General features: G+C 40.8%; 2 protein-coding genes and 1 gene segment (V, D, J or C); all 3 read left to right on the top strand.

Moving 5' to 3' along the window:
* Positions 1–20,785, top strand: part of LOC102166266 (uncharacterized) — a 565,109-nt gene that overhangs the window by 80,885 nt on the left and 463,439 nt on the right.
* LOC102160313 (T cell receptor delta constant) overlaps positions 1–20,785 on the top strand; it is a 660,440-nt gene that overhangs the window by 259,359 nt on the left and 380,296 nt on the right. The window lies entirely within an intron of this gene.
* On the top strand, positions 5,550–7,331 carry LOC110255268 (T cell receptor delta variable 1-like). The segment is given in 2 exon segments: positions 5,550–5,659; positions 5,870–7,331. Coding segments are annotated over 2 exon segments (510 nt in total).

The raw sequence follows: 20,785 nt of genomic DNA, 5'->3' as shown, positions 1-20,785 counted from the left end.
AAAAAGGATTTCATTAAAAACTGCTAGGTATTTCAACTTTCTGACATCGCAACCTGAAGAAAGACTGACAATATAGGACAATGAAATACCTGTTTATTATCATTGCTAAGGACAAAGTTATCTGCTACATAACTTTCTCCACTTTCACATGTGAGTAAAGTATTTAATGATTTTTAAATAATATTAAAAATTGGATAACAGCAACCACAGTTTTGACTAGCTCAAAGAGTTTATAGAATGAAGAAGAGAACACTTATTACTTATGACTTTGAGAGGCGTATTCTTAAGAGGCCATATAAATGCCAACAAAAATTCCATTAGGAGAATCTTTTAACTCTCTCAGAGACAAGACAAAAAGAAAAAAAAAAAAAAAAGAAAACACTCCGATTTACAACTGCATCAAAAAGAAAATACCTGAGAAAAATTGAATCAAGGAAGTGAAACGCCTGTCCATTGAAATATACAAAACATTGATTAAAGAAACTGAAAAAGACAACTATAAATGGAAAGATATTTTGTTCTCATGGACTGGAAAAATAATCTGTTAAAATATCCGTGTTACACAGGAGTTCCCTTCGTGGCTCAGTGGTTAACGAATCCGACCAGGAACCATGAGGTTGCAGGTTCAATCCCTGGCCTTGCTCAGTGGGTTAAGGATCCGGCGTTGCCATGAGCTGTGGTGTAGGTCACAAATGCGGCTTGGATCCTGCATTGCTGTGGCTCTGGTGTAGGCTGGCGGCTACAGCTCCGATTAGAACCCTAGCCTGGGAACCTCCATGTGCCGAGGGAGTGGCAATAGAAAAGGAAAAAAAAAAATCTTATTACACAAAGAAGACTACAGATTCAATGAAATCCCTGTTTAAAAGGTCATCGCATTTTTCACAGAAATAGAACAAACAAATCCTACAATTTGTATAGGGCCACAATAAACCACGAATAGCCAAAGCAACCTAGAGAAAGAAGTACAACACTGAGGGCATCACAATTTGTTATTTCAAACTGTACTATAAAAAGATGAGTAATCAAAACAGAGAGATATTGGCATGAAAACAGACACATAGATCAATGGAGCAGAACAGAGAGCCCACAAATAAACTCATGAGTACATAGTCAATTAATTCACAAAAAAGAACCCAGGGGTATGTACTTGGGGAGGGAAAGTCTCTTCTATAGATGATATTCAGAAAAATGGAAAGCCAAATGCAAAAGAATAAAATTGGATCTTTATCTTACACCAAACACAAAAACCAACTCAAAATGGATTAGAGACTTGAACATAAGTCCTGAAGCAATAAAACTCCTAGAAGAAAGCATAGGCATTAAGTTTCTTGACATCAGTCTTGGCAATAATGTTTTGTATATGACTCCAAAACAAGGGGCAATAAAAGGTGAAAATAAACAAGTGGTACTACATCAAACTAAAAAGTTACTGTGTAGCAAAAGAAACCATCAACAAAACAAAAAGGAAATGTATAGAATGGGAGAAAATTTAATCTAATAAGGTGTTAATACCCAAAATATATAAAAAACTCATAGAATCAATAGAAAAGGCAATCTGATTTAAAAATAGGCAAATGATCTGAATAAACATTTTCCAAAGAAAACATACAAATGGCCAATACGTGAATTAGAAGATGTGCAACATCACTAATCAGGGAAATGCAAGTAGAAAGCAAGTGAGGTATCACCTTACATCTGTCAGTATGGCTATTATCAAAAAGACAAGAAAAAAATTGTAGAAAAAAGGAATGCTGTGCAATGTTGGTGGAACTAAGAATTGGTGCAGCCTCTATGGAGGAAGCCAATATGGAGGTTTCTCAAAACTTAAAGCTAGAACTACTATGTGATCCAGAATTTCCACCTCTGGGTATACATCTGAAGGAAATAAAATCACTGTTTAAAAAAGATATCTGTAGCCCCATGCTCATTGCAGCTCATGTACAATAGCTGAGACTTGGAAACCACCTAGTGCCCATCGACAGATGGATAAAGATACTGCGGTGAAAAAAAAAAAAGAAAAGAAAAGAAATCTTGCCATTTACCAGCATGGATGAACTTTGAGGGCATAATGCCAAGTGAGGTAAATCAGAGAGACAAAGTGAAATACTGAATAAAATCATTCATATGTGGCCCCTAAAACACAAGAGCGCAGACAGAGAGATACACACATACACAAACTCATAGATACAGAGCACAGATTGGTGATTGTCAGAGGTGGTTATGATGGGAGTAGGAATGAGTGAAGGTGTTCAAAAGGTACAAACTTCCAGTTATAAGATAAATAAGTCCTGGAGATAAAATGTGCAACATGATGACTAAAGTTTAAACTAAAAAAAATATTTATACATGTCACTTCGTAAACTCTCCTGGCTCTCAAAATTTGTTTTGCTTATTTTTTTTTCCTACTAGTTTGAGCAGCTTAATAGCTAATTTGGAGGAGAATGCATATCTGAGTAGAATAGGTTTCATTGCAATGAAATATATAAGATTAAAATAAGACATAGTGCCCAAATAGGAATTCATGGTTGGCATTTTCAGAAAACAGTCATCAAGAATGTAAGTGGCGGGGACAATAGGGAAGACCAGGAACCACAGTAGTGATTCTGTGTCTCATATGACATGTAAGTTTGGGGATTTCTATAAAGTAACCAAGAAGAGTCAGTGGAAATTCTACCATATAATAACTCATTTGCTCTTATTTGGGTTTTGTTACAAAGTGCTGAAACACCTCATAAGAAAATGCTAGAAATTTAGTAATTTGACAGAAATGATGTCATTGAGTGAATTTTTTTTTTTCGTCTTTTTTGCCATTTCTCAGGCCGCTCCTGTGGCATATGGAGGTTCCCAGGCTAGGGGTCTAATCGGAGCTGTAGCCCTGTCCTAAACCACAGCCACAGCAACGCAGGATCCAAGCCACGTCTGCGACCTACACCACAGCTCATGGCAACACAGGATCCTTAACCCACTGAGCAAGGTCAGGGATCGAACCCATAACCTCATGGGTCCTAGTCGGATTTGTTAACCACTGAGCCACAATGGGAACTCCCATTGAGTGAAATTTAAGGATAAATTGGAAAAGAATTTTTATTCCTTCAATGTTAAGAAATGGAAATATTTTTATTTTGGAAATCATGTATACTGTTAAAGGTTTTTAATGTTTTCATTGATTAAAAACATGTTAGGAAAGGTTTGTCTTCATGACAACTAAAATAAGAATTGTAGAATTTGGAGTTCTCATTGTGGCGCAGTGGTAATGAATCTGACTAGTATCCATGAAGATTCCAGTTTGATCCCTGGCCTTGCTCAGTGGGTTAAGGATCTGGCATTGCTGTGAGCTCTGATGTAAGTCGCAGACACGGTTTGGTTCTGGCTGTCACTGTGACTGTGGTGTAGGTCTGCAGCTATAGTTCCAATTTCTCCACTAGCCTGGGAAATTCCATATGCCACATAAAGTGGCCCTAAAAAGCTAAATAAATAAGAACTGTAGAATTTCACATGCACTCATGACAACAACATAGCCAAATATCTGGTGAAAGGACCCATGGATTCTTGCTTCCTACAACTGCTAATGAGTTAAGAGTAGAGTTACATCATAAATGAATATGATTTCACTGCCATTACCATTTGGTGTTGCAGTACACAACTGGAGAGATTACAAAAGTCAGAAGCTATTTTGTTAGCATTTGTCTGAGCGATATTTGCTGTTGCGAAGTTACCAGTTCCCATGGGCTGGTGGGTAACTAAGAGGGAAGACAGGTAAGAGCTTCTTGTTTGGCTTTTGCAGTGAAGCCAAGGATCTGAGAACATATTGCACCATAAAATCAAAATTGGTGGCAAGAAAACAATCAGAACATGAATGAATATTTGCAAACAGAGCATGATTCATGACTTTGTTCCAGATAAACCATGCAGATTTTATCACAGATTAATTTACTTAATTTGGAAATTTTAAGTAATGAAACGCCTTCTCACAGGTCCTTCAATATTAAGCTCTGCCTTGTCCTTTACCAGACGTAGTCATTTATCATTACATCACAATGAAAAGAACACTGTTTAAGACAGGCCAAACCTCCCAACCTGTGTTCCTAACACATACAGGCTTGAAGCAGCCAGAAATTGCATTTTAGAGGCAGCTGCTATAACGCAGCTAAGGGACATTGCACCCTACTCGTCAGGAGCACAGAGCAGGGCCATTTCGGCAAGGTCAAAATCCTGCCATCATGCTGCTCTCCAGGCTGCTGTGAGCTTTCATGGTTTCCTCTGCTTAACTACCAATAATTGCAAGCCAGGCTGCCTGTCAGCTCTCAGAGGTGAATTTGGACAGAGGAGGTGATATCTCAACTGTATATCAACTCTCCTCCTTACATCACTCATTAATTAATGAGTTCTTTTGACCTTAAAATCAAAGGACTGGCTATTTTAGAGACCTGGTCTGAAGTTCTTGTCCAGTGGTCTATTTGCCTTGGTTCTTTTATATTAATTCATCCATGAAAACTGTGAATCCAAATGGAAGATTGAAAGCTACAGCCCACGTGATGGTGTATCCGTTTACAAAACTTCATTTACAAATGTCCGTGGTTTGGACATGCACTCAGCGTTTGTGGCCTTTAGATATCATGTTTTGCAGGACTGCACTGTAGCACTGGCATACCCATTTTGACTTTTATTTCAAAGCGAAAAATAACGGACCACTAACAAATGATACTGAACACTTTGGACCAATGTGATCGAAAAATTTGACATAAGGACAATTCTAAGACACATGATTTAATAAATACAATTCCACTTGTGGGGGAAACTGGACTGAATATCCTGATCCTCTTCAAAGGCCAGTAAATAAAACTCAATGTCACATTTCGTAAGAATCATATTTTATTCCTGTAATAATTTCATAAAAACACAAACAACTAAATAGATTCTGAAAGTCAGAAGGACTGATTTTTTTAAATAAGATAACTTTATTGACAAACCTTAGTACAGCCCTAGAAAAAAAAGGAGATACATTAATTATTTTGGATAAGATTGCCTTTCACCAAGAAAGTTGAACATCTGTGAGTTTTAATAAAGGGTCACTTTGCTGTACAACAGAAATTGAAGAAACATTATACATCAACTACACTTTAATTTTAAATAAATTACCACCAATAAGAGTCATTAGATGCTAAATGGAGAAAGGTAAGTATGGGTTAAATGAATGGTGAATAAGTAGATTACAAGAAGGGTCCATAGCCTGTAGTTAATTCTTTTTCAATAAATTAGTAAAATTTTTCTGTGGAATATTTACCAATGTATGCCATCTTGTTTAGTCTTCAGCTCCCCTTGGCTCAAATGATTAATACTAGTTGCTTTTTCCACTTCCTTTTTTAGGACCTGCCTAACATAACGACCTGGGAAAGACAAGTAGACAAAGTAAAGGTTTGTGGGAAGCCAGGCTTTTTCTCATCTGTGCATATGCCATGTGGTCTATGAACATAACAGGCCCTGCTTCCTGTCTGGGGGAGTCACACAGGAACCCAGGGACTATGTATATGAGCTGCCAGACACTCCAAGACACTGAACGCTCAGCCTGAGGCACAACAAAACACACTTGTGCAGGGGAATCCGTGCCACATGCCGCTCTCCAGCCTGCTCTGGCTCTTCCTGGCCTCCGTCTTCTCTGGTAGGGATGGTCCCACACATGGTGGGAAGGTTCAGGGGGAAAGGACTGCACACAGGCCCGGGTGCTTCACGTGGACTTGGGGAGGAAGGGGGATGGCAGGAAAGCAGGCATATTATGATTTCAACTGGGCTTGTCTTTGGGTCCCAAGGTAGTCTAATTCCTCCATTATTTTATTCGCTACTGATCTCTGTTTTCTGATTTTTCCTGTAGGATCCAGTGTGACCCAGAAAGTTATTCAAGACCAGCCAGTTGTACCCAGTCAAGTTGGGGAGTCAGTCACCTTAAACTGTCAGTGTGAAACATCTCAGAGCGCTTACTACCTTTTTTGGTATAAACAGCCTCCCAGTGGAGAGATGATTTACCTTAATCTTTGGGATTCTTCTAGACAAAATACAAAGGATGGCCACTACTCCATAAACTTCCAGAAAGCACAAAAATCCAGTAGTCTCACCATTTCAGCCTTACAGCTGAATGATTCTGCAATGTACTTCTGTGCTCTCTGGGAGCTCACAGTGCCTGAAGCAATAGGAGAGGCTGAACAAAAACCCCAGAGCTCAATAATAGAGAGCCCCTCTGCTATAGGACTCAAGCTGAACTCCACACCTGCAGACCCCAAACAAGAAATAGTCATGTTGTGGTTGCTTCATCTGTGGTTTGGATCAAACATTTAATTCTAAGTAAAATCTCTTTCTATCTCATTTTGAAATAGGTGTTCAGGGTAACTTTCCACTATTGCAATCTCTTCTTGAATTTTTTATTTTAAAACTATCATACAGAATACATGTAAAGGTGTCTAAAATTGAAAGTTTGCCCCGAAACCATTTAAAGTGGCATTTTCACCTACAGATGCTCACATCACCAACCTGGACTAGTTATCTAGAATTGTCATGAAAATAATTTCCTTAGGTCTTTCTTCAGAGACTTTGTGTCCCTTAGGGTACAATTAGAGAAGCAGAACCACATGTGATATAGAATAAGAGACACCATGAGGAACAGAACTCATGTAAATGCTAGATCTGGTGTAGGAGCCTATGCAAAGCTGCTCTCTTTCTATCTGGTAGTAAGCCTAAATTTACTATCAGCCAGCTGGGGTAACATTTGTAGAGGAAAATTGGATGTGAACAAAAACATGGACAAACTGTGACTCATCAGGACATACTAGAACCATGAAGACAATTGAAACTCGCAAAGACATGCTAAAACTTGTCTGTCTCTCAACTCCTTCAGTCATACAGTAGTGGGTGATCTTTGGGGGAAGTCAGTGGCATTTGCCATCACGCTACACGCATACTTGGTCCAAGATAGAAGATAAGGGAGAGATCTGCTGGGAAGTGGAGTAGTTGACTCATCAGTAGGATGAGCTAGCTGATCAGCAGCCACATGTATGAGCTGCTACAGTCCATGCAGCCCTGCACAGAGCAGCAGAACATAAAAAGTATGGCAGCTTCATTATAACCACCTTCAAAATCTTGCACAAATTTCTTTCATGGACAACTCTAAGTTAGAATAATTCAGAGAAGCAAATTCTGAGAAATATATTCCCACATAGTTAAGTTGAAACAATATAAAGCTATTACAGTTTCTTGTTAACTAGTTTACTTGCCTCCTTGTTAACTATGTATCCATCTGTACCTCTTTTAACAACACAAATAAAGACAACGGCAAAACTGTGCTTCCTGCTAATGTGATAACAATTATTCCTCATTCAACCCAAAACAAGCTAACCCTCTCCTGCAAAGAGTAAAGCAAGTTGATTTATCCATTTTGGGGTGATGTTTTTCTTCTACATGAGTCACACGCTCTCCAAAATCTTCTGTCTTAAATATTGTGATGTAACAAGATTTAAGACTAACTTATATTAGCACATCTTAGGTTACTATCTGCAGGCAAGTGGGAGAGAATTATAAATGATTCTGACATGGATGTATTTATGGATACTTATGTATATAAATATATCTATATGGAAATGAAAAATTAATATTCATAACTATTATAGTTCCTGGTTTTGCAAGTGACCACATTATTGCAGCTGGTGTTTATAACTTCCTCTTCCATTACTCATTCCATACCCTCTTTGCTCATATCAAGCACCTCTACGCACTGCTGTACTTGACTTGCTGTAAAACAAGCTGCTTATATAAGAATAATGCAATACCACTCTTGGGCATATATCCAACAAAACTTTCCTCGAAAAAGATACATGCACCTGTATGTTCATTGCGGCACTATTCGCAATAGCCAAGACATGGAAACAACCTAAATGTCCATTGACAGATGAATGGATTAAGACGTGGTATATATACACAATGGAATACTACTCAGCCATAGAAAGGAACAAAATAATGCAATTTGCAGCTACATGGATGGAACTAGAGACTCTCATACTAAGTGAAGTAAGTCAGAAAGAGAAAGTCAAATACCATATGATATCACATATCTGGAATCTAATGTATGGCAAAATGAGGCTTTCCACAGGAAAGACACTCATGAACTTGGAAACAGACTTGTGGTTGCCAAGGAGGAGGTAGGGGGAGTGGGATGGATGGGGAATCTGGGGTTAATAGATGCAAACTATTGCATTTGTAGTGGACGGGCAATGACATCCTTCGGTATAGCACTGGGAAATATATCTAGTCACTTGTGATGGAGCACGATGGAGGATAATGTCAGAAAAAGGATGTATATATGTGTGTGACTAGGTCACTTTGCTGTACAGTAAAAATAAAAATCATATAAAAATGTTTTTAAAAAAAGAATAATGTTATGGGAAATTCCATAAAGTTGAATAAGGAACTCTGCAAGTACACTACTGTGGTTTTGGCAGAAATTTCTAAGGCATTGAAGGCAAAACCAAAGTCCCATTTAATTAGAAATAATTGTACCTAGGCTAGGAAAATTTCTATATGGTATTCTGGGGAACATCAGTAGGATTGATATGGACTTCTCCAAAGCAAGCAATAGAAGTTACCAGGGAAAGCATTTTTAGAGTGTTAGAAATGCTAAGGCCATACTTTCAAGCTAGATTCTTAAGAACATGAAAGTATATTTTAAAATTGTTCTTGATATAAATTTCTGCTAAGAGGATGGAAAGTCAATGCCCAGATAGGTAAACTATATTTGCAATGCATACTGCTGAAAAGGACTCAAATGTAGGGAAAAAAAACTTGAAGATTCTCTTGAAAAATATGATATTCAATAGCTAATAAATGTTCAAAGAAAGCTATTATTCATTAGGAAAATGAAAATAAATCCTCATCTGAGCATTCCATCTGTGTCCTGCAGCACCCTAAGTGTATCTATGTACTAGGAGAATAGGACATCAAGAGGATTGGGGGAAATAGTGACTGTCTCCAGGAAAATAAGTGATTAAGTAAATTTTCTAGAAGCTTTCAGCATTGAACTGATATAGAGAAAAGAAAAAGCAGTAATAGATCACAGACCTGGACATCGCAGGAAAAAACATTGTTACTAGAAAATAGAAAGTTGATATTTATTGAGCTTACTGTACATCAGGCACTGTTGTATGCACTTCAGATTCATTATCTAATTTAAATATCACAAACCCTCTAAGGCAGGTTTTATTCTTCCCTTTTTTTTTTTAACCTTTGAGAAATGAAACGTAACTCTCCTAACTATGAAAGCACCTCGAACTTTTATTGTCAGCCAAAGTGTAACACATTAGAGGTCTCCCAAAGTGAATGACTTGGATTTGGAGAAGCACTTGGCCCCAGAACAGGGTGGCTGGATGTCTCAGTGGTGCTGACATTACTGGTTTAAACTGGAACCTAAAGGGACCTAGAAAAGAAGATGCCAATCCTAGGTACAGATGGCCCCAGGGTCAGGAGATGAGATAATCATCCACTAACCAGTTAACAGTGCTGAATGCTTTAGTTAGTTTCTTAGGTAAAAACGTGCTGGGGAGAATAAGAAGCTACACTGAAAAAGAGGAAGTATTATTCCTTAAGCTCTCCAAGCATGTTCCATATCGAGACCTGTGCCCCCTCTTTGTAATGCTGTCCCCCAAATGTCTACATGGTAAACCTCTGAATTCCTTCATGTCTCTCCTCAGTGTTATTCCTTTGTGAATCCTTTATCTAAATCTACTTTCCTACCTTGATATTCAGGTTCTAGCACTTTGCCTGCAGCAAGAATGAAAGCTGAGGCACTGCCACCTGGTGTCCTGCTAAAATATTTTGTGATGCTTACACTGACCTCCCAGTTTTCCCTCTAGTGTTCACTGGTTAAGAGGTGGTGAAACTTAGACAAGGTAGGAGCTACCTTTACTGACCACAGTGAATCATCTGCCCATTGAATAAATGGGAAGAATCAGCAGAACTGAATGGTTTTTAATCTTCTACTTGCTAGATGTTAAAATAAAAGACTGAAAAAAAATACAATGCATGGGATGATCTGGGCAGGAGAGTGATAGACTATCTTGGGAAAAAAGCTTGGAATTATTGCACAAATTGGGAGTTTTTTCTCTGGTAAGTGAAATTGTATCTACTGCTCTGTCCTTTAATGTAGTGTAGAAATATCCTGAGACGTGGGAGCAAGACTCAATAACAGAGGAAACAAATAAGCAGTTGTAGCAAACACTGCTTGGTATACTCTTTCCATATTTATATTCCATCTAATCTCTCAATATAACACCTTAATGGACCGATTTCCTTAACCATAGGAAAAAAATGATAGATAGTTCTTAAGATAATACATGAAACCTGTGAATGTAAACTGCCAAAGATGCCTCAGGAAAGTACAGAGATTTATCTTTTGGAAAAACTCTGAAATTATGAACAGTGTCTCCCATCTCCCCAAGATGCTGTACATGGCCTGTAGTTGGTTGTGAGCCTAAGCTAGAGAAAGTGTTGTAATAGGTGATTTGCATGTGCGTTCTCACTCATTTCTCTTTCTTTCTTTCTCTTTCTTTCTTTCTTTCTTTCGGGCAGCACCCACAGCATATGGATGTTCCCAGGCTAGGGGTAGAATAGGAGCTATAGCTGCTGGCCTATGCCACAGCCACAGCAACTCAGGATCCAAGCCTCGCCCGCAGCCTACACCACAGCTCATGGCAATGCTGGGTCCTTAACCCACTGAGCAAGGCCAGGGATCGAACTGCATCCTCATGGATACTAGTCAGTTTTGTTTCCACTGAGCCACGACAAGAACTCCTGTTCTCACTCAATTCTTATTGGAACCCTTCACTGTTGGGTCCATCCTCCTTTAAGGAGAAAGTGAAGCGGAGTTCTCAAGATTGAAGACTTAGGTTGTATTTCTAGATCTACCACTCATTTGTTGAGTGTGACTTTGGAAAAACAACTTAATAGTTTTTAGGCTTCAGTTTTTTTCCATATCTGCAATGTGGATATTGATATTTTCTCCCAGACAGGGCTCTCATGAGAAGTGAATGAGGTGATGAACGTCAGTGCTGAGCCTAGTGCCCAACAGAAAGATACTGGCTACTTAGAAAAAGGCAACAGACATAGGCAAAACACTCTCTGACATCAACATCATGAATATTTTCTCAGGTCAGTCTCCCAAAGCAGTAGAAGTTAGAGCAAAAATAAACCCATGGGACCTCATCAAACTGATAAGCTTTTGCACAGCAAAGGAAATCAAAAAGAAAACAAAAAGAGGAGTTCCCGTCGTGGCGCAGTGGTTAATGAATCCGACTAGGAACCATGAGGTTGCGGGTTCGGTCCCTGCCCTTGCTCAGTGGGTTAACGATCCGGCGTTGCCGTGAGCTGTGGTGTAGGTTGCAGACGCGGCTCGGATCCCGCGTTGCTGTGGCTCTGGCGTAGGCCAGTGGCTACAGCTCTGATTCGACCCCTAGCCTGGGAACCTCCATATGCCGTGGGAGCGGCCCAAAGAAATAGCAAAAAGACAAAAAAAAAAAAAAAGAAAACAAAAAGACAACTTTCAGAATGGGAGAAAATAGTTTCAAATGATACAACAGACAAGGGCTTAATCTCTAGAATATATAAACAACTTATACAGCCCAACAGCAAAAAAGCCAATCAACCAATGGAAAAATGGGCAAAAGACCTGAATAGACATTTCTCCAAGGAAGATATACAGATGGCCAACAAACACATGAAAAAATGCTCCACATCGCTGATTATAAGAGAAATGCAAATCAAAACTACCATGAGATACCACCTCACACCAGTCAGAATGGCCATCATTCATAAGTCCACAAATAATAAGTGCTAGAGGGGCTGTGGAGAAAAGGGAACCCTCCTGCACTGTTGGTGGGAATACAAACTGGTACAGCCACTATGGAGAACAGTTTGGAGATACCTTAGAAATCTATACATAGAACTTCCATATGACCCTGCAATCCCACTCTTGGGCATCTATCCAGACAAAACTCTACTTAAAAGAGACACATGCACCCGCATGTTCATTGCAGCACTATTCACAATAGCCAGGACATGGAAACAACCCAAATGTCCATCGACAGATGATTGGATTCGGAAGAGGTGGTATATATACACAATGGAATACTACTCAGCCATAAAAAAGAATGACATAATGCCATTTGAAGCAACATGAATGGAACTAGAGACTCTGATACTGAGTGAAATGAGCCAGAAAGACAAAGACAAGTACCATATGATATCACTTATAACTGGAATCTAATATCCAGCACAAATGAACATCTCCTCAGAAAAGAAAATCATGGACTTGGAAAATAGACTTGTGGCTGCCTGATGAGAGGAGGAGGGAGTGGGAGGGATCGGGAGCTTGGACTTATCAGACACAACTTAGAATAGATGTACCAGGAGATCCTGCTAAATAGCATTAAGAACTTTGTCTAGGATGACATAATGCCATTTGCAGCAACATGGATGGAACTAGAGAATCTCATCCTGAGTGAAATGAGCCAGAAAGACAAAGACAAATACCATAGGATATCACCTATAACTGGAATCTAATATCCAGCACAAATGAACATCTCCTCAGAAAAGAAAATCATGGACTTGGAGAAGAGACTTGTGGCTGCCGGATGGGAGGGGGAGGGAGTGGGAGGGATAGGGAGCTTGGGCTTATCAGATACAACTTAGAATAGATTTACAAGGAGATCCTGCTGAGTAGCATTGAGAACTATGTCTAGATACTCATGTTGCAATAGAACAAAGGGTGGGGAAAAAAATGTAATTGTAATGTATACACGTAAGTATAACTTGATCCCCTTGCTGAACAGGGGGAAAATTAAAAATAAATAAATAAATAAAAAGAAAAAGGCAACAGGACATGAGAGAGTTATTATAAAACATATATGTGATCAGATCACTTCCTGCTCATCTTGGGTAATGAAAAAATGTTAGAAGTTGCAAAGATCAAATTCTATGTTAAAAAATACAAGGCAATTTACACATTTCCCCTAAGTTTTTTTAACTTTCGTTATTCACTCTTTTCTACCACATATTCCAGGGGTACATCGGCTACTATGAAATTCTAACCACTTGTGTACATATTAAGCTCTTTCCCAAATCTGGGCCTTTACAGAGGCTGTTCTCTTTAGGCAGAATGAATTTTTCCCATGTACTTGGGTAAAATGCACACAATTGTACTCATTCTTTAAGTGGGACTTTAAGGTCCCTTCATGGACACTGAATTCAAAGCCTCTAGGCAAGACAAGAATTATCACAACCTTATCACTGCCCCACCCATCTCATTGTAATGCCCTTCCCCTACCTTGAGCAACCAGTCCTACTCCTTCCTGCCCCCTACTAGGAAAGGTATGTGATCCACTCCTCAGGCCTCTATGGAGGACCCATACAAGTCCAACCAACCAGCAAGTGTATCATAAGATCTCTCTTTCCCCAAACAATCAGCAGGTCAGCAGGGTTATCATGAGACCTCTCTTCTCCCTGGGTTATAAAAACAGTCAGGATCCTGTACTCCTTGCCCGCCTTCTTTGATTATCAAGAAGTCATCCTGCTGTGCATGAAGTGTCTCTTACCTCAATAAAATCTACTTCCTCACCACCTTGCTCAATAAACTCTTCCTTCTTTTTTTTTTTTTTTGTCTTTTTTTTTTTTTGGCATTTCTTGGGCCGCTCCCACGGCATATGGAGGTTCCCAGGCTAGGGGTCTCATCGGAGCTGTAGCCACCAGCCTATGCCAGAGGCACAGCAACGCAGGATCCGAGCCATGTCTGCAACCTACACCACAGCTCACGGCAACGCCGGATCGTTAACCCACTGAGCAAGGGCAGGGACCGAACCCGCAACCTCAAGGTTCCTAGTCGGATTCGTTAACCACTGCGCCACTACGGGAACTCCAAACTCTTCCTTCTTTTCCTCCCAATACAAGTCTGAACATTCTTTTCTGGCCCGTGTGTGCAAACCACCACACTTCATGGCCCAGTTCAGGTGCATTATTTATTTCTTGCCTGAAATCTCACAGGATAATACTTGTACATTTTATTATAAATGTTCTTGGATCAGGACCACTCTTATGATTGTTCTAACAGAAATAATAGCCACTGAGAGCCATCTTATATTGATATTCAGTCCAATAGTTTCCTTCTAGGAATGCAGAGATTCCTTTTAGTCTGTAAATCCAGGCAGGGCCAGGTCCCTTTCTTTTCATTTAGCCAAATTCTACTTCACACCGCAAGACTCAGAGATAGATTACAACAGAGAACAATGGGATGAGCTGGGAAAAGGCAAGTTCTCTGTCCTGGTTTTTATCCCTCTATGGAAAGTGCAGAAGGGCTCCTGATCTGCATGAAGATCACCCCCAGGTGCTCCTCCTCCAGACTCCTTGCTCTTTTGAGACGGGGATGGAGACTTCACTATGGAGGATTGCCATTCTAGTTTCCTCTCCATTCTGTTGCTGAAACTTGGCCTCTGTCCAACGGTGCCAAATAGAAATGTGGAGACAGAGTTTTGGGTGAAGGAGAAAAAAACAGCATTACTGCTTTGCCACACCAAAGAATCCACAGCAGGCTAATGCCTTAAAGACTGTGATCCCCTTGGGAGAGATTGGGTGGTGGTTTTATAATTTGGGAGTGAAAAATAGGGCCACAGGTAAGGATTAGGATGGACGCAAGCTTTCACTGTTTTTCAAAGCTGGTGATCCTTCTGCATGGAATGAAGAATGCTTCATTAACATCTTCCATTTGTTGGGGGTTTTAGTTCTGGGGAACAACTCAAAGATATTATTATCTATATTCCTTGAGGAGGAACCAGGACCCTACTCCAAGAGTGCACTATTATCTCTTGACTGCTTCTCCTTGGTCTTTGCATCCCCTCCCTGCAACTGTTTGAACATGTCCTTGGGAACTTGAGTAAGGTCAAGGAGGCTGAATGAGACCTATTTCCTAAAAAGAAATGGGGGACACAGAAAGGCTTTTTTGCATAGGAGTTCCACAGGGCCCTACTTAGCTACAATTCTGATGTCCAAATCCAACATGCCAGAGAAGCAAAAGTTATCTGACAATTGCAAAAAGGAAAAAAAAAAAAAAAAAAAAAAGTTATCTGAATAGTGTGTATTTCAAAGAACTTCATGTTAATTCATAGGATTTTCATTTTCCAGCACATCCTAAACCTGCTATTCCCATATTAAGCAGTGATTCAGATTCAGGTTCTTTTTTTTTTTTTTTTTTTCATCTCTTTAGAGAGGCACCCGAGAATACAGAGGTTCCCAGGCTAGAGGTCTAATCTGAGCTACAGCTTCCAGCCTACGCACAGGCACAGCAATGTCAGAACTGAGCTGGATGTGCTATCTACACCACAGCTTGTGGCAACACCAGATCCTTAACCCTCTGAGAAAGGCCAGGGATTGAACCTGCGTCCTAACGGATACTTGTGAGGTTCATCACCACTGAGCCACAATGGGAACTCCCAGATTCACTTTTGACTCTAAAAGAAGTATTGAGATTCCTAACATATATACTTCACATGGCAACACTTCAAAGACATTAAAGTTCCTATAGTGGATTGGAGGGTGGGACCTGAAAATTTATGTCTCATCTTAATCCATGGACTGTGAATAGGACTTTATTGGGACAAAAAGAATTTGCAAGTGTAATTAAGTTAAGGATATTCAAGATAAGATCATCCTGGATTATCCAGGTGGAGCCTAAATGCAGTGACAAGTGTCCTTATAAGAGACACACAGGTGAGAAGGCCTAGTGAGGACTTCTTGATGGAGGTGGGGATTGGATTGGAGTTATGCAGTCAGAGGCCAAGGAACACCTCGAGCTGAAATTGACAGCACTAATGTCCTGAACCTATCCAGAACACAGATTGGGACTTGAACCCACGTGCCAGGACTCGAACCTAGCCTAAAGCCAGATTGCGACTTGAACCCATGGTTTTAAATTAGAATCACTCACCCAGCATCTGGACTCACTGAGGTTCAGGTTCTTCATGCCTCCACGCAGGAGGAATTCAGCGAGAGACAAAGTGATAGGCAAGAAATAGATTTATTAAGATAGGACGCTTGTGAGCAGGCAAGGAGTCTCTGCCCCAAGGATACGGTGGGCCACAGTTTTATCATCCAAGGGGGAGTGGGGGTTGGAAAAGACCACCTCTTCCTTTCTGGGAGTAGCTCCTCCTTGGGATCCAGTATTCAAATCAGCAGAAGGGTGGTCCTCAAACTCCTGTCCTTGGTCTGAATCTGAATGCAGGCCTCATCCCATCCCCCACCCAATGACCTGAGGCAATTCTCCTCCCTTCACTAGTCAAACAAGCCTTCCTTGTGCTGATGGCTTTCTTGAGCAATTTATTAACTTACAAGTGATCTCCCAAAGTCCCCTAAGTTTCCCTCTTTATCTATGGTCCCTTTACTGGGACTTCTACAACTACCTGTGCTTACTCCATCCCAATCAGAGCCACAGAAGCTGGAAGAGGCAAGGAGGGATCCTGCCCTAGAACATTCAGAGGGAGCATGTTTCCTGCTAACACCTCAATTTCAGATCTCTGTCCTTCAGATTCGGGGGAACCAACTTTGTTACTTTAAGCCATCATCTTGTGATCATTTGTTATGGTAGAACTAGGGTTCTAACACAGTTTTCCAAAAGTAATATTTCTAAATAGCTACAACCAAATTTGATTGTTTATGTTCATGGAAGGGTACTTTTAAGTTGATATTTGGATTATTTTTAAACTCTCACACATTCAAACATATACTTTTATTTTTTTTTCCAGGGCCAACTTGTGGCATATGGACGATCTTGGGCTTGGGGTCAAATCAGAGCTACAGCTCCTGGCCTACACCACAGCCACAGCAATGCCAGATCTGAGTGGCGTTTGCAACCTACACCCAAGCTCACAGCAATGCCGGACCCTTAACCCACTGAGAGGGATCAGGGATCTAATCCGTGTCCTCATGGATACTAGTCGGTTTCGTTACCACTGAGCTACAACAGGAACTCCCAATATACACATTATTTTTATCACTCAAAAAAAAAAATTGATTAGCTATACCTGCAAGGAAATGACTTCTGCCAACAACCACACAAATTGGAAAGAGGACTGTCAGGCCTCAGACAAGACTGCAACCTTAGTTGAATACTTCGTTGCAACCTCATGAGATCCAGCTTAACTGTGCCCTGACTTTTGACCTACAGAAACTGTGAGATAAATGAATATTCTCCTAAGTCACAAAGTTCATGGTAATTTGTTATACAGCAATAGGAAACTGATACAGGCTCCATTAACTGGTTAATGAGTGTCATCAGTTCATAGTATTCAGGATTGATTATCGCATAAGATAATTTGGAATCTAATGAAATCTTGAAGCACGTGGTAACTTGATGGACATTTCCCAAAATTTGACTATAATCTAAAAATTTTCATGCATAACCAAAATGAACGGTGAATTTAAAAAAAATTGGGGAAGGGGTTCTTCTGTGGCATAGTGGGTTAAAAATTCAATTGCATTGGTTTGGGTCACTGCAGAGCTGAGGTTCAATCCCAGACCTGGTGCAGTGGGTTAAGGGTCTGGAACTGTTGCAGATGCGGTGTAGGTCAAAGCTGCAGGGAGATTCCATCCCTGACCCAGGAATATCCATATGATGTGGGTGCAGCCAAAAATAAAATTTAAAAAAAATTTTTGATCAACCATACTAGGAGTAAAAACCAAACTGTCTTTCTTATCTCTACATAGGAACTATTATAAACTATTTGTCATATAAAGAAACAATTGAAAAGCATGGAACCCAAACAATAGAAATCAAAAGTATGATATGTCATAGAAACAAGCACTAAAATTTTATAGTTTCTAGATATACGTTATTTGTGGTATTTGTTTTCTAAAATTTGTAATTTGTTATGGTTTTACTTCTCATTCTGAAAATTATTTTGTATCCAATTTTTTATACATAATTTTGTGTCCTTTTAAAAAGACCAACTTTATAAGTTTCAGGGGCTAAAAACGTAAATAATTTTCTGTACAGAATTATAATGCTTTGAAATTCAACCCTACATACAAGTGTAGGAAAGAGGTGAAGAAGATCAAAAAAAAAAAAATTGTGAACTGCTCCTTAGTTCTTGATCTGGCCCTTAGAGGGCGCGCTGCTATCTAAATTGAAAATAGTTTTTCTGTAAAAGATCAATATAAGCTAACAAACACCTTCCTTCCCTACAGTTTAGAGATATTTTGAGAGCATCTTTTACACAACAGGTAAAGCATCTCAGACACCAGAGGCAGGCAGTTTTGTCAAGACACACTTTCTCTCTAATGGTCCCTACAACGTCCATTGGAAGAAAAAATCTAAATTCCCTGCCATTCCTCAACTTCAGAGCAATCTGGGTTCAGATCCTCAGGTACTCAGACTATTGATTGTTGGGAATCCTCCAGAAAGAGCTCACTGCCACTTTCACTGCCCCACCATGACCTTGGTGTTCACCTTGATGCTTCTGTTCTTGACTGAGCACTGTTCCATGGTACTCCCTTGTCTACACATGGAATAAAGCTCTAGTTTAACTTTGAATAGGGACTTTCTGTTTTGGCTGAGTTCACTGAATCAGCATTGAGTTTCATTCAGGACACACGAGAGCCCATTCAGTGACCCAGGCTGACAGCCCCATGACTGTCCCTGAAGGAGACCCTCTGGAGCTGAGGGGCAACTACTCATCTTCTGTCCCACCTTTTCTCTTCCAGTGTGAGCAACAGACTAACCAAGAACTCCAGCTTCTCTGGAAGTGCACATCTAGAAACAGCCTTGTTTCAGGTGTCAGAGGTTTTGAGGCTGAATTTCATAGCAGTGCAATCTCCTTCAGCCCAAGGAACACATCCGTCCACTGGAGTGACTCGGCCAAGTACTTCTGTGTTATGGGTGACACAGTACCTAGGTCTGCAGTGGGAACTAAACACAACCCTCCTGAGTCACTGAAACTTAAAAGATCCAGGAGTTCCCGTCGTGGCGCAGTGGTTGACGAATCCGACTAGGAACCTTGAGGTTGCGGGTTGGGTCCCTGCCCTTGCTCAGTGGGTTGACGATCCGGCGTTGCCGTGAGCTGTGGTGTAGGTCGCAGAAGCGGCTTGGATCCCGCGTTGCTGTGGCTCTGGCGTAGGCCAGTGGCTACAGCTCCGATTCAACCCCTAGCCTGGGAACTTCCATATGCCGTGGGAGCGGCCCAAGAAATAGCAACAACAACAAAAAGACAAAAAGACAAAAGACAAAAAAAAAAAAAAAAAAAGATCCAGGGGTCAGCTTGTGTTATTTTCAAGGATTTGGCATGTTCTGTGAAAGACAACAGTAAAGAGAATGTAAAATATTTATTTATTTATTGTCTTTTGTCTTTTTTTAGGGCTGCATCCTTGGCATATGGAGGTTCTCAGGCTAGAGGTCAAATCCAAGCTGTAAACACCAGCATACACCACAGCCACAGCAACATGGGATCTGAGCTGCGTCTGCAACCTACACCACAGCTCATGGCAACGCTGGATCCTTAAACCACTGAGCAAGGCCAGGGATCAAACCTGTGGCCTCATGGATACTAGTTGGGAACTCTGGGAATGTAGAATCTTGAAGGGATCATTTCTATGAATATCTTAGTTATTTTCTTTTTCTTATTTCTTTTTTCTCTTTTTCATTTTACAAAGGAAAGATACTTGTTTTCTTAAGTTCAGTGTTCTCAGAGGTTTTGTGGCTGGAGGGTGGGGCTTTGTGTCACAGAGTGTGACCTCAGTGAGCAGAGTTTGCAGGGTGAGCTGATTGGTCGCGGGAACTGGAACCTGTCCAGAACAATCCTGACACCCAACCTGCAGGGGTTCAGCTGTGTATCTGAAGGAGACAATTTCCCAGAAACAAGGCAGAGGCATGAAGGGACTGGTGCGCCCTGTGCTGGGGCTTCTGTTGGCCCAGGTTTGCTGTGAGTTGGGGCTGCCCCACAGGGGGATCTCAAGGACTGAGCAGCTGCTGTACTCTTGAGGGGGTTGGGGGGAGGATGACAAGTCCTGCACACTTTCTATCCTTCTCATCATCTTGGGGACATTTTCAGGGTTTGTAGAAGTTACAGGGACCCTCACCTGTGACTGTCTCTCTGTTTCTCAACAGGTGTGAGAGGGATGGATGTGGAGCAGCGTCCCCCAGTCCTGAGTCTCCAAGAAGGAGCCAGCTCCACGCTCTGGTGCAATTTTTCCAAAGCCACACAGTATGTACATTGGTATCAACAGAGCCGAGGGGGCCGACTAGTCCACTTGTTTTCCATTCCTTCAGGGACAAAGAAGAATGGAAGATTAAATGCAACAACAGTCGCTACAGAACGCCGCAGCTCATTGTACATTTCCTCTGCCCAGACCACAGACTCAGCCACGTACCTCTGTGCTGGGGAGCACAGCGCTCCCCAGGCACCTGCAGCCTGTACAGGAACCCTCCGTGGGGCTCAGCCCCACCTCCAGCCACAGTCACACCACGAGGCCACCACAGGGCATTCACATTGCTTATTATTCCTCACCTACACTGGTACCCTTTTAAATACAGACACTTTTTGGCCCTACAGATTTGGGACTTTTCTCTTTATCTTCCCTTCTCAATCTGTATCTCCTTCTGCTCTAGAATCTCTTTTAGCTAGGAGGGTAGCTAGTAAGAAGATAGAAATAAAATAAATAAGTAACCACAGTGAACTGGACTCGAAAAGGTAAAAAGTGAAAGGAACGAAAAGAA

The sequence above is a fragment of the Sus scrofa genome, chromosome 7 (genome assembly GCF_054392235.1).
Source record: "Sus scrofa isolate SSC_HxYL_T2T_F1_AM1 chromosome 7, Sscrofa_HxYL_maternal_Yorkshire_Landrace_v2.0, whole genome shotgun sequence".
NCBI classification, from domain to species: domain Eukaryota; kingdom Metazoa; phylum Chordata; class Mammalia; order Artiodactyla; family Suidae; genus Sus; species Sus scrofa.
This window is presented reverse-complemented; position numbering and strand designations above follow the sequence as displayed.